The following is a 12,890-nucleotide window of genomic DNA, read 5'->3' on the forward strand; positions in this document are numbered from 1 at the left end:
TGAGCTCTGAGGATCTGAGATCCAAGGGGTGCCGTTTTACAAAGTAGGAGAGGCCTCCATTGACAAAGATCTGTAAAATTGTACAAGTCTGAAGAAGTTTCTAGATTTAGAACCCCGCAGAATTGAAAATTTTGTATTTTTTTAACTTGGAAAAATAATTGAACACTTGGCTAAATAGAGAGTAGTCAATAGGGAAGAAAAAAAAAAAGAAAAGGAAATAAGGATTATAAATATATTTAATAAATAAATGAATTTTAAACTTTAGTGTTTCACTTATTTAAAGTGGAAGAATTAATTAGAATTTGAAAACTGGGAACATAGTTCTCCCGCTTGGACCAAAAATTGTAACAATTATCTTAAATATTCTTTAATTGATAATGTAAAACAAAGTAAATTTCTTTATGAAAGAGATCAGATCTATCCCTTTATTCCTCGCTTAATATTGTAAATCTCTTCATCTCTTACAATGACACATTAAATAGAATCTAGTTTTAAAGAAAATTCAGCCGGTCCGTTTTCTTTACCTCGAAGCATGCAAATACAAAGCTATGTAAACAAAATGCATTCATAACAGAGGATTTCCAAGCATCTACATTCAATCCCACCCATTTATAAGGTTGAAAAAGCTATGCCAATTTTATTATTACATAGAATGATTGCGGAATGCCAAAAAACATGCAAAAGCAAGCAGTGATGTTATGTGAACTAGGCCACCGCTTTCTTATCTGCCGTCTCAACAATATCTACAATTCTGTTACTTTTATCTTTGCCCTCGCTAAGTTTAGGGACGGTGACGGTGAGTACACCGTTATCCAAAGTAGCTTTGATGGAATCCATATCTACATTCCCCGGCAATCTGAACTGCCGCCAGAATTTACCGAGGCCACGTTCCATCCTGTGCCACGTGTCGCCCTCTTTCTCCTCCTCTTTCACCCGCTCCCCGCTGATTGTGATCGACCTATTCTCCTCCACGTGGATCTTTATCTCCTCCTTCTTCATCCCTGTCAAAATACACGTGCTTACATCTACTGTCAGAGCTAATCCTGCCACGTCAGTCATTAATAAAGATGTAATAGCAGATGAGATGAAAGGGAGGGATAGACGTGAATGCTGACCTGGCACGTCGAGGGTGAAGACGTGGGCTTGCGGGGTTTCCTTCCAGTTGGTTCGGGCGAGGGTCAGATCGTCCGCGCCCTTTGAAATGAATTGGGGCAGCTGGTCCAACACCTTCAATGGATCCACCACAGCGTCCCATAAATCGCCGTAAGGTACAAGCCCCCTGTAAGGAACAAGACCTCTTGCCGGGCACACAATACAGAGTGCAACAATTACCATCAGAAACCCCAAAATCTGCATCTTTTTCGCCATTCTTACACCTCAAGAGAAACTCTTGATAAAAGAAATCTAAATCGGAAGCTAAAACAATTTCTTTGTCAATTATGTTGCTCTGTAATGGATCAGATCCTCAGGTGTCGATTATATAGAGATGGGCTAACAACGAGAGGATAGTTCATGAACTATCCAGAGATTTCTTTACGTCTTTACAATTCTGGATTCTTCTTCTCGCTTCTAGTCGACACAGACGTCTGCATCTAGTAATTTATAAGCACTATCTTCTTTATAACTCTTCGACAGTTAATTGGACAACTGTTAGGAAAACAAAGTTATTGCGAATGGGATGCATACAAATAAACAAAGGACAAAGGTTAATTTATATGAACTTGTCTTCGAAGATCGAGGGATTATACATATGGAGAGATCATTATGAAACAATTAATTTTACTATTTTTTTTCATAAATATAGTTATTTTAAGTGTTAAAAAGGGTGAATTTTGATTGTGTATAATTAAGTCGATAGGCTTTCTACAATGGCAGCAATCTTCAATGTAAACATTTTCCATTTTGAAAAAAAAATTGATCTTCATGTCAGAAAAATAAAATAGAAATAAACTAAATATAATTAAAATTAAAATGAAGAAATAAAAGTAAAGATGAAGCAGATCAAGAGTCTCGAATCATTTCCTCACGCCTCTTAGACTCACATAAATATGGGATAATAAAAATTATGAGATTATGAAAATAGACATATCTCTTGGCTTATTATATATATATATATAGAAACTAGTATTAAATTTAGAAAGAGCCAAACAACACAATGGTAAATTGTAAGTAAATGAAAAGTTGTGTATTCTATTTTTTTAAATTATGAAAAATATACTAAGAAATCATCATGCAACACTTTATTTAATTTATTTAGGCTATATTTTCGGAAGTGATTATTTTTCGAGGAGATAAAGGAGTGATTTTGAGCATTACAATAATTAAACCTATAAATTAATAGAAATGAGATTAGTGCTTTTATTTTGTAAAAAAAATTGTAAAACATGTGGAGAGATCATTATGTAATACTTTTTTTAAATTAATAATCATTATGTAATACAATTTTTTTTAAAATAGTTGTTTTTATTATTGTAATAAAAGAGTAACTAGAAATTGTAATATTGTTTTAAAATAAGAAAATTTTAGTTTACAAAACATTTTATTTGTTCATATATATGTTTTCTATTTTAAAAATTAAAGATTAATATATGTATGTATATGTATATGCATATATTTCAATTATTTATGTCAAAAGAAAAGTAATTATATAGTTATTATATTAACACAATAGTAACTTTATGATTTTAATAAAATCATATTTCCACAATCCATCAAACTTATAGATATATGCTTCTAGCTTTGATTGGGAAAAATCATATCTGTAGTACTTGCTTAAAACTATCATAGTTAATATTTATTCTACAACTATTGTTAAAATGAATAAAGTGCATGATCTCAAAGTTTCCAATAAAGAACATTTTTTAATAATCAAACAATCTAGCTTAATTTTAAAGAAGTCATAAAAACAAATTAGAGAAACAAATTAGGTAGACCTAGCTTTCATTAAACCTAGAAATTTTATCTCTCTCTTTTGTCAAATAGTACTAAGATTTTTTGTCACTTTTCTATTGAGAATGGATTGAAGAAGCTAATCAAAGAGGGAGATTGTTGAGAACATACAAGTATGACCATTATGTTTCAATCATTGTTTTGTCACTGAAGTCAAACCTACTATTTGCTGGTAAGACAACTACTTGTAAGATTTAAGTACTATCACTTAGATGATTAATGGAGAGGGTTTGATCAAAAGATGTAAGAATAGCACCTAGAGGAAAGGTTGAGTTATGATTACATAACAAAGAATAAGAATTAGTAAAGACAGTGATGACATGATGTGTTGATAATCTAATTAAGGTTACAAAGGTTGGTTATGCTAAGAAAGTTTAAAAGAACAACTTGCACAAAGGTTGTTTGCTAAGCCCTGACTGAGTGAAGAGTAGATGTTAAGCAAAGTCAGTGCAAGCTTAGTAGAAAATTAGTTGGAACCAAGTAGAAGTTCATTCTAGTATATGCCAAGAAAAACAGTGGATGCCGAGTAAAGTTTAGTTGATGCTGAGCAACAACAAACTTTAGTTTGTGCCGAGCACATTCGAAGTAGATGCCGTGCAATGTAGCATGTGTCAAGCATTAGAAGCAAGATAATGCCGAGTGGCTACATTATTTAAAAGATCATGAATTCGATGGATCTAAGAAAACAAGTTTATTTTCTTGGAAATTGTGAACCAGGTGGAAGATAAGGATGATGAGCATGTGACATAGACTTCAAGGTAAACCATTTTTAGGAAAATTCAAAGAGGATTCTATGAGAAGTTTCTAGAAGAGAGATGAAATGTGGAATAGATTCATTATATCCTACCTAATCCGTCCTAATCCTAAATCGGTTGAACGAGAATAAGTGGGAAATTTTTTTTAATTTCCTACTTATATTAATGGCTGGTTAGAAGCAAAAAAAAAGTGTGAGAAACTTAAGGAAGACATGGAGTCAAGGCTTCTACTTTATCAAGTGAGTTAAGAAGAAACTGCATTGGCATGCTAAGCAAGGAGGCTTAAGGATATGAATGCTTAAAGGGTGAACAAGCTATTAGAGCTACAAAGTATGAAGGCCAAGTACAAAATTGAGGACTGAAATAGTAATCTATAATCTGCAAATGAAGTTGTAAGTTGTTATCAGATCAAGTCTTGAGTTTTAATTTCAGGATTTGATTGTGTATAGTTTTTTACCATCAACATTTCGGATCATACTACATGATCCATCATCAGGATGCAAGAGAACATGAAGAACAAAAGCGATAAGTTGCAGATCTAGTAGACCCCTAAAAAGGAACAATAAAGGGGGGAGTTTGGGTGAGGAGAGAGAAAAATGTACAAGGGTGACAAGACATGACTCTAATTTTAAAAATATATAACAAACTGTTTGAAAACCACTCATACAAAAAAGGAACTAATAAGTCCCAACAAATAGAATACAAAAATAAAGATTTAGAAAGAATAAGACTTGATAACATAATAAAAGAATAAATAAAAGTATAATCATGATAATAATAATAAACAAAAATAATAGTAATAATAATAATAGGAATTAAACTTAGATTAAACCAAAATGATTTAAAAATTAATAAATAATAAAAAAGAATTATTAGAACTACAAAAAAAATATAAATAATAATAATCTACAAACACCAATACCCAAAGAACACACACACACACACACACACACGAGTGTGTGAGAGTGTAAACAAATAAGGAGCACACAAATGGAAGTGCAAATATATAAAAACACTAAATATGCATAAAAGATAAAAGAGAAAGCTTGACAACACACAAAATGAAAGAGATTATATATATATATATATATATATATATATATATATATGTGTGTGTGTGTGTGTGTGTGTGTGTGTGTGTGTGTGTGTGTGTGTGTGTATGTATGAATGTACATATATACATATGAATATGTATATGTATATGTATACATATATACATATATATATATATATGTATATGTATGCATGTATATATATATATATGTATATATATATATATGTGTGTGTGTGTGTGTGAGACTTCGAAGTAGTAATAATAATAATAATAACATATATATATATATATATATATATATATATATATATATATATATATATATATATATATATAAGAAAAAAAAGAGAAGATAACCACAATAATAATAGTAAATAATTAAAATAATAAGGGAATAAATACAAAAGAGAAAATGAATAGAAATAACAAAAAAGAAAAATAACACAGGGAGAGATGAGGGAGAGAAGAGAGATGATTGGGATGAGCTCTAACAAATATGGCAAGAAAATAAAGTGCAGAGAGATGACCTAAAAAACATGAAGAGAGAGAAGGAGATAAGAACCACCAGGGGAAGAAGGGAAGACAAGGTACGAGGAAGGGGGGGAAAGAGAACCAAGGAGATGCCCAAAAGGGGGAGAGGAACCGAAGAGATGGAGAAAGGCATAGAAAGATGATCAAGACATAGGGTTGTTGCTGCGAAGGGAAGATAATAATGGATGCCAAGATGTGTTTAAGCTCCAACCCTCATCTTGATTGAGGTTAGAGGGGTTGTTATTGATTTCAATGGCCTCCTTGAGCTTGTGTTTGAAGAAATTTTCCTCTATGCACAATTTGGGTGTCCTCTAAGTATATGTGATGCTTGGTTAAGGAAGAATGCTCAGCAAGTGCTAACTTAAGAATCCATTCATGTTTGATGTCAGCAGCATGCTTTTTTATTCTAGTGTTGAATGAGTGGCCAGTTTCTCCAATGTAAGGGGTTCCACAACTGCACATGACTTTATAGACCCAAAAATCAGTAAGGGTGTCCTTGTGGTCCTTAGCGGGAGGGATGCACTGCCTTAAAGTGGATATGGGCTTGAATGCCACTCTAATGCCCTTTTTGTTAAGAAGTTTAGATATCTTATGGGAAATCCTAGCAACATAGGGGATGGAGAAAAATGGGGAGGTCTTAGGGATAGAGGGAGCATTGCTAGGTGGAAAAGGATGGAGAGATTTGGACAAGTGGAAGGCTTTAGTGATTTGTCTGCTTGAATATCCATTCCGCTTGAAAACTTGATGGAGATGTTGAAGTTCTTGGTCAAGGTTATCATAAGTCATAGATCCTATGTGCTCTTAGGGCCAAGGTTTTAAGGATACCAACCTTTTGCTCGAGGTGGTGGTGCGAGGAAGCATTAAGATAAAGGTTGGTGTGGGTAGCTTTGCAAAACACCTGTCGACTAAGTGACCTATCAGGTTTCTTTAAGATTAAAACATGGGTGACCACAAGAAGTTGGGTCACAATTTCGTGGAAGTCAAATCTACGAAATTGTACTTCTCAAAAATAGGTACTCGATTTTTCTAAAATCAGCTACCCATTTCAAAAATCAAGCTTTGGGCACTCGAGCCAAAATTCAAAAATTGGGTACCTAATATTTAAAAGTGAATCGGGTGCCCGAGCCGCTCAAATATTGGGCACTCGATTGCTTTTAGAATCAGGTACCTGATTTCTTTAAAATTGGGTACCCAATTTGAAAGACTTTATTAAACCCATTTTTTGGCATTTTTGAAGTCATTTTCATGACTTCAAAAATAGGAGCCTGATTAGAGATGCATACGGGAGCTCGATTTTCAGCCCTACCGACCACCCCCCTACTGCTAGTTTTCGATATACTAGGTATTTTAATATGTTTTGTACTATTTTACTTTTTTTTTTTTCAATATTCAATTTTATATGTATGTTAATTAATTAATTTTTTTCAGTTTTAATATACGTAAAATTGTAAATTTATATTGTTAATAAGTAGATGTTTAAATTTTTGTATCTGTTAATTAAAATATAGTTTCGTAAATGTTTATTTAAAAAATTATTATTTTAGATGTTTTGAAATGTATTTAATTTATGTATTTATTAAAATGTTGAATGATTAGATTAGATGTAAATTCATTGTTTAAACATGTAATTACAAATAAATATAACTTCGACCTAGAACCATATAACCTCAACCTTATTTAAACTATAACCTAAATTCATTGTTTAAACTGTAATCTTGACCTAACCATATAGTTATGTACAATAAAACCCTAAACATATATAACTATGTACTTAATCACATAATAGCCCACTAAGGGATCCAAACAAAAAACTTAGTATTTAAAATGATTTTACTTAAATTGTATTGTACTTTGTTTCATGGATCAAAAATGGATGATGTAAACTATTTTATAAATGTATATTCCTTCAGCCTTCCATACCCTGTGACATGTATAGTAGATGATTGTGCATTCTGAATTAATTTGCCAAGTGGCATTCGGAACAAATGTATACATTATTTAAATGGATTGAACTAAAGTAGTTAATAATATTTCATGTGGATGTGTTATTTATTTTACTTTTAGTACTTATAATTATTTAAAAATGAAATGTAAATGTGCTCATTAAGGAATGCAATCTCTTATGTTTTTTTATAAATGTAAATTATTGTATGTATGTTATTGCTTGCTTAGTAAAACTTTTGATTAGTTCTTTGGATCCCTTGGCTAGGCGTCATTTAGGATTAACTATAATGTCAATTTGTATTGAATTTAACTCTAATCATAACCCTTACTATCATCTTAACCTTAATCTTAATTTTCTAAAACCTACACCAAGTAATATCTAAATAATTAAATAACTTTCCTATCTTACCTTAAGTACTAATTTTATAAATGTCAAACCCTAAAATTGTAACCTTATTTATGATAAACTAAATTATCTTAGAGGAGCATCATATCTACATCTACATGTCATGTACATGTGAATCTAAAAACATTTGTACATATTTAATTACATCATTTATTGCATAGGAAGGATTAAAATTTTTCATTATATATATTATCCATGCATATCATATCAAAAGAATCATATAGAGATATGTCATTTATGACATGTCCATCATAGATAATCAAGAAGGGTACTTGGGTAAATTTATATATATAACACTATATATTATAAGAAAAGAAAAACACCATATATAGGAGCATCTCATGTACATAAACTAAAATAATTTACCATGACACATGTAATGAGATCAAATAATATTTGTAAGATTCATCACATATACTCTCAATGTATAGGGGTGATATAATCAAAATATCAAAAAATGGGTGATATCGAAGCATTATATGTTAATATTTAACACTAAAATAAACTAACCCCTAGGCAACCCTAAACCAAATTGAATATATCAAACTAGATTGAAAGGTAACCCTAGCCCTTAACTAATTAATATTATACTTATAAACCAAATTAAATTAAACCATGATCATAAACCTAATTATATATCCCAACTTAATAGTGCAAACCTTGAATTTAACCTTGAATCCTTTCCCCAACAATTAACCAAATTGAACTGTTACCCTAAGATTGAAACAAGTTAAACATTGACCTTAAGACTAAACCAAATCACCCTAAACTAGAACTCAATAATATATTCAACACTTTAAAACAAAATTCAAACCTAACTTTTTTGAATTAATGTTGGTTTTTAATCTAAAAGCTCTAACTATAAGTCTATATCTAAAACCAAATTTAGCACTTTAAAACTTAATTCAATTTATTAACTCTTGTCCTAATTGAAACCTAAGCATGTAAACCTAATCAAACAGTAAACCAAATTGAACCCTAATCCTAAAACTAATTAAACATTGATATCAAGGTCTCAAAATGATACATCATAAAAAAATTAGAAGAGACTTGAACGAATCAGGCATCTAATTAAGTAACCCTCCCTCACCATCAAGAGGTGGAGGTGGAACATCAGTACAAGTAGGAGCCCGGACTACACCCTTGGATGCCTAAGAATATATCTAAAGAAGTGAATAACTTGTCTTTCCATTCGATGCCTAAACCTTTATATCCTAAGTGAGTATTCATCATGTAATATCTAATTAGGAGGATATTGAAGTACTCTAACACCCCAATCCCTAACTAGATAATTATGTTAGGGTGGACTAATTTCTATTTATCTTGGGTTGGAAGTGCCTAAAAGTTTATTTTTGGAGACTAGAGATTCCCCTATTTGTTTCCTATTTTCCTATATGGGTAGCCTAAATGTTTATTGCCTTTGTAGAATGGAAGGCCACATAAGAAAATATTTCCTTATTCTATAAAAAGAAATACCCACCACCTAGTGATATATATTAAGATCTTTTTCCTAATTTTACTATCAATTTTTTTGGTTAGAAGATGATGATAGAAAAATGATTTAGAAGACAGGGATAAAATGAGAACCATCATTCCTAATGAAGATACATTATTCCTTGATAAACCCATTTCTATCATAAATCAGCTCATCTATCCAAAAAATTAGTAATGAGAAATCCCTAGGTCAAGTAATCAATGGAAGGCTCATAAAATTGATCAAGTGATCAATGGAGGGCTCACAAAATCCCTAGGTCAAGTAATCAATGGAGGGCTCATAAAATTGATCCCCAAGGGGAGATAAGAATCTCATTAAAAATTAAAGATAGGACACTCCTAAATACATATCATACAAAATTCTTGCCAAGGTCTTACCCTCTAGACTAGAAGATATCCTATCCAAGATCATTAACCCTACACAAAAGTGTTTTCTTAAGGATATTTATACATATTGGAGAACTTGATAACCTATTGGAAGACTTTGGATTGGGAAACATTTCCAGGATAGAGTGTAGGCATGCTCAATTAATTGATTATGAAAATGTCTACAAAAGGGTGGAATGGAGTTTCACTATGATGATGTTGCAAGCCCAGGATTCCATCCAATATTATGTCAAATGGTGTCCTCTCTTATGATTGGTGTTAGGGTTTTAGTAGATAAATTAATGGGGTTAGATCATAATTTTTAGGACTCTCTAGATCAATTATGAAAGGGTGTCCTCTTGCATCCTCTTTATTTTTTATTGTTGTTGACTCATTACATTATCTCCTTAGAGATAACCAGTTGTCTCTAAAAGTTAGAGGATCTACTCTCCAAATAATTAATAAGTATCTAATGTATAGTTTGTTGATAATATTTGTATTCTTTTTAAGCTAGAAGAGTGCAACATGAGTCATTTAATGATCAAATTGGACCTCTTTTCTTTGTATCAGGTAGTAAGATTTATGTCTCTACATCTATCTTATTGGAGCTAAATATTGAGTCCCCTACCTTGTCTAGTAAATATGGTATTGGATGGAGATGTCATAATTAAGTGGTTAGGTACCTAGGGATTCCATTTGTAGTAAACCCTAACATATAAATGAAATGTGTCTTTATATCAATAAGAAAATCTTTGGAAAACTCAACAACTGGAACTCTAATTATCTCACTTTGGTTGGTAGAATTCAAGTATGTTAAAAGATTCTCTCCTCATATTGGGTGTACTTCTCTTCTTCTTGATTATTTTATTTAAATCAATTTGGTCTTCTATATAAATCTATTAGGAACATTTTGTGGTCACATGGAAAAGGAAATATGAAGAATCGTGCTACTAGGAGTAGTTCACATAAAGAAAGGAGATTAGTAAGTTGGAATGACAACTTTAAGAAAGTTCAAGGGATTACTCTGGCAATAAAATGGATAGCCAAAGCTTCATAAGGTAATGAATTATGGATTATGATTAGAATTTGGATTATTATATGGTTAGGGATAGGGTTCACATGTATTAGTTCATTACTTGACATGATCTACACTTATAGTTTGCCTTAAAAAGCAGATAATATTTAGGATTCAAACTACAATCATAAATAGTTTTTAATCAAATCATAATTCTATCTCTAAGCTTTCATTCTAATTGTAACCTTAACTATCATCCTAACGCCATCTATTATATATCCTATAAATAATAGGACCATAATAAATATCCGAAACCTAAATATAATTCTAACTAAAACCATAATCCTAGGTAAGTTCCCTAACATTAAAGGACCATAATCATTATAATAATCTTAAGCTTCTAGCTGTCATGAAAACCGTTAACATAACAAAATTGTAAACCATAACTTTGCCATAATCTTAACTTTGTTTCATGCTAAGATGAACATATAATCCATAACGAGTTCATACAATCCCCCAATGTCACAAAATAAGTGTACATGAAAGCAAAATTAGCTTGGTGGCTCCTGTTTTAAGAAAGGAAACCTTGAACTAACCTAGATATAGTTTTTTGGAGTATTATTTTATGATTGGACTTAAAAAATCGGTATTTAATGTTTAACTTGACTTAAGTGTTTAACTTTATTTATTTAATTGATATGATTTTAATAAAGATATGCACATTTATATAGATCTAGTTGATAAATTTTAGATTTAAATTTTATTAAATAGTAATTTTGTCATGTTTTATGTTGTTTAAACATATATGCAAATTATATTTCATGGACCCACCGCCACCCCCTCCCCCTCCCACACCCCCACTTTCACCCCCTCCATCTCCACATCCACCTCCACCCATACCTCCACCATCCACCACAAATGAGCTCCATGAGACCATGAGGTTTAACCTCAATGACCTCATGCATGATATAGAGGCTATCTGATGTGAGAGGCACCCCCCTCCCCCCCCCCCCCCCCCCCCCCTCACCTACTACGTCTTGTAGATAGCATGCAAGGTGTGATTGACTCCATCCATCATTTTGATTCAGAAATTGATTCATTTAGATCCTAGAGGAAAAGCATGTGTGCCTTCTACTCTGACGGCTTATCATACAGACAGGTTTATAACCTGCATATAGGTAAAGGGAATTTTAAACATTATTTTGTAAACCCTAAGACGGGTGAAGAAATTAATGAGAAGAAGCCTCACATTTCCATTAGGTGGTGTACACATCCATGTATAGCAGCACATTTTTGGGAGTGGTGGTGGATGGTACTTGACCATCCACCACACGCTAACCATGAGGTACCCATGTACTTCCTTAGGAATCTATGGGCTGAGTTTGAGTTGGGTTTGAAACCCAACTATTTTGATATGAAAGCATTTCAAGGGGTTGGTAGAGGGATGCCTCAGGATAGGCCTGGGGCAAAGTTGAGTGATAGAACGAGAAACCACAGGCGAGCTAAGCCCCTTGTACCTCTTCCTATGCCTATTGTGCCTACTCGTCACCATCATCAAGTAGTTTCATCTACTCTTACCCATTTGAGTGCCCTTTCAGGCAATTTAGTACAGTAGTGGAAGAAGGCGGTACATGCTCCTCCACTTGGACATGTTTGTACTAGCTGTGGAGGCATATGCACGTGCCCCCAAAGCGATCTTGATGCAGCACATGATGGCCATTATGCTGAGGGTGTAGATTTTGATGATGATGATGTATATGCTGCCCATGGCAATGGTAGTGACAAGATAGACATGTCATCATTTGTTGACCTCATGCAGCAGGGAGAGCCCAAAGAGAGTCAAAAGTAGTAGGTAAAATTTTAATTTTAATATAAATATAAAGTACACATGTAATTATTTACTTCCTACATACATGTGTAATTGTATTAACCATATTAATTTGTACTTTTGAAATAATAGAGGATGGATGATACTATTCCTCCTAAGAGGCAGTATACTCTTTTTCTGAGACCTACAGACGTTAGCGTCCCTTATATGGTATGCATTTTGAATTACACTATAAAAATGTACATTCGAACTCAAATTTAATAACATGTGCTCATATGTTCCTTTTATTTGATTTTGTAGGGATTGTCTGCATCTACATAGATTGATGTTAGTATAGGTCCTACTCCAGTTACCACTGAGACACAACCTCAAATACATGCAATATGAACTTTTGACTGAAGACAAATAATTTGTATTATTTTTATGTATGGACATTATTATTAACTTATAATTTGAACAATTTTGAGTCACACATATATATATTTTATGTGTTTTGATTTTACAAATAGGAGCCATATCATACTCATCCATACAGGCCTCAGTATAGT

At 32.3% G+C, this 12,890-nt stretch overlaps 1 protein-coding gene across 1 annotated transcript; it reads right to left on the minus strand.

Annotated features, from left to right (window-relative positions):
• Nucleotides 1–551: 551 nt before the first annotated feature.
• On the minus strand, nt 552–1,662 carry LOC149568768 (22.7 kDa class IV heat shock protein-like). Its single transcript, XM_089817620.1, has 2 exons — nt 1,116–1,662; nt 552–1,001 (listed from the first exon to the last, which is right to left on the minus strand). The coding sequence occupies exons 1-2, from the start codon at nt 1,366–1,368 to the stop codon at nt 706–708; spliced, it is 549 nt and encodes a 182-aa protein (XP_089673746.1). The 5' UTR covers nt 1,369–1,662; the 3' UTR covers nt 552–705.
• Nucleotides 1,663–12,890: the final 11,228 nt, after the last annotated feature.

Source organism: Cupressus sempervirens, chromosome 3, assembly GCF_028749045.1.
Source record: "Cupressus sempervirens isolate cs-2001-9-10 chromosome 3, ASM2874904v1, whole genome shotgun sequence".
NCBI lineage: Eukaryota > Viridiplantae > Streptophyta > Pinopsida > Cupressales > Cupressaceae > Cupressus > Cupressus sempervirens.

What these genes read in the sequence shown, in the direction of transcription:
- LOC149568768 (XM_089817620.1), bottom strand. Translation starts at nt 1,368, where the DNA reads ATGGCGAAAAAGATGCAGATTTTGGGGTTTCTGATGGTAATTGTTGCA. An exon ending in CTTCACCCTCGACGTGCCAG is followed by an intron (nt 1,002 to 1,115) that starts GTCAGCATTCAC and finishes GTATTTTGACAG; the next exon opens with GGATGAAGAAGGAGGAGATA.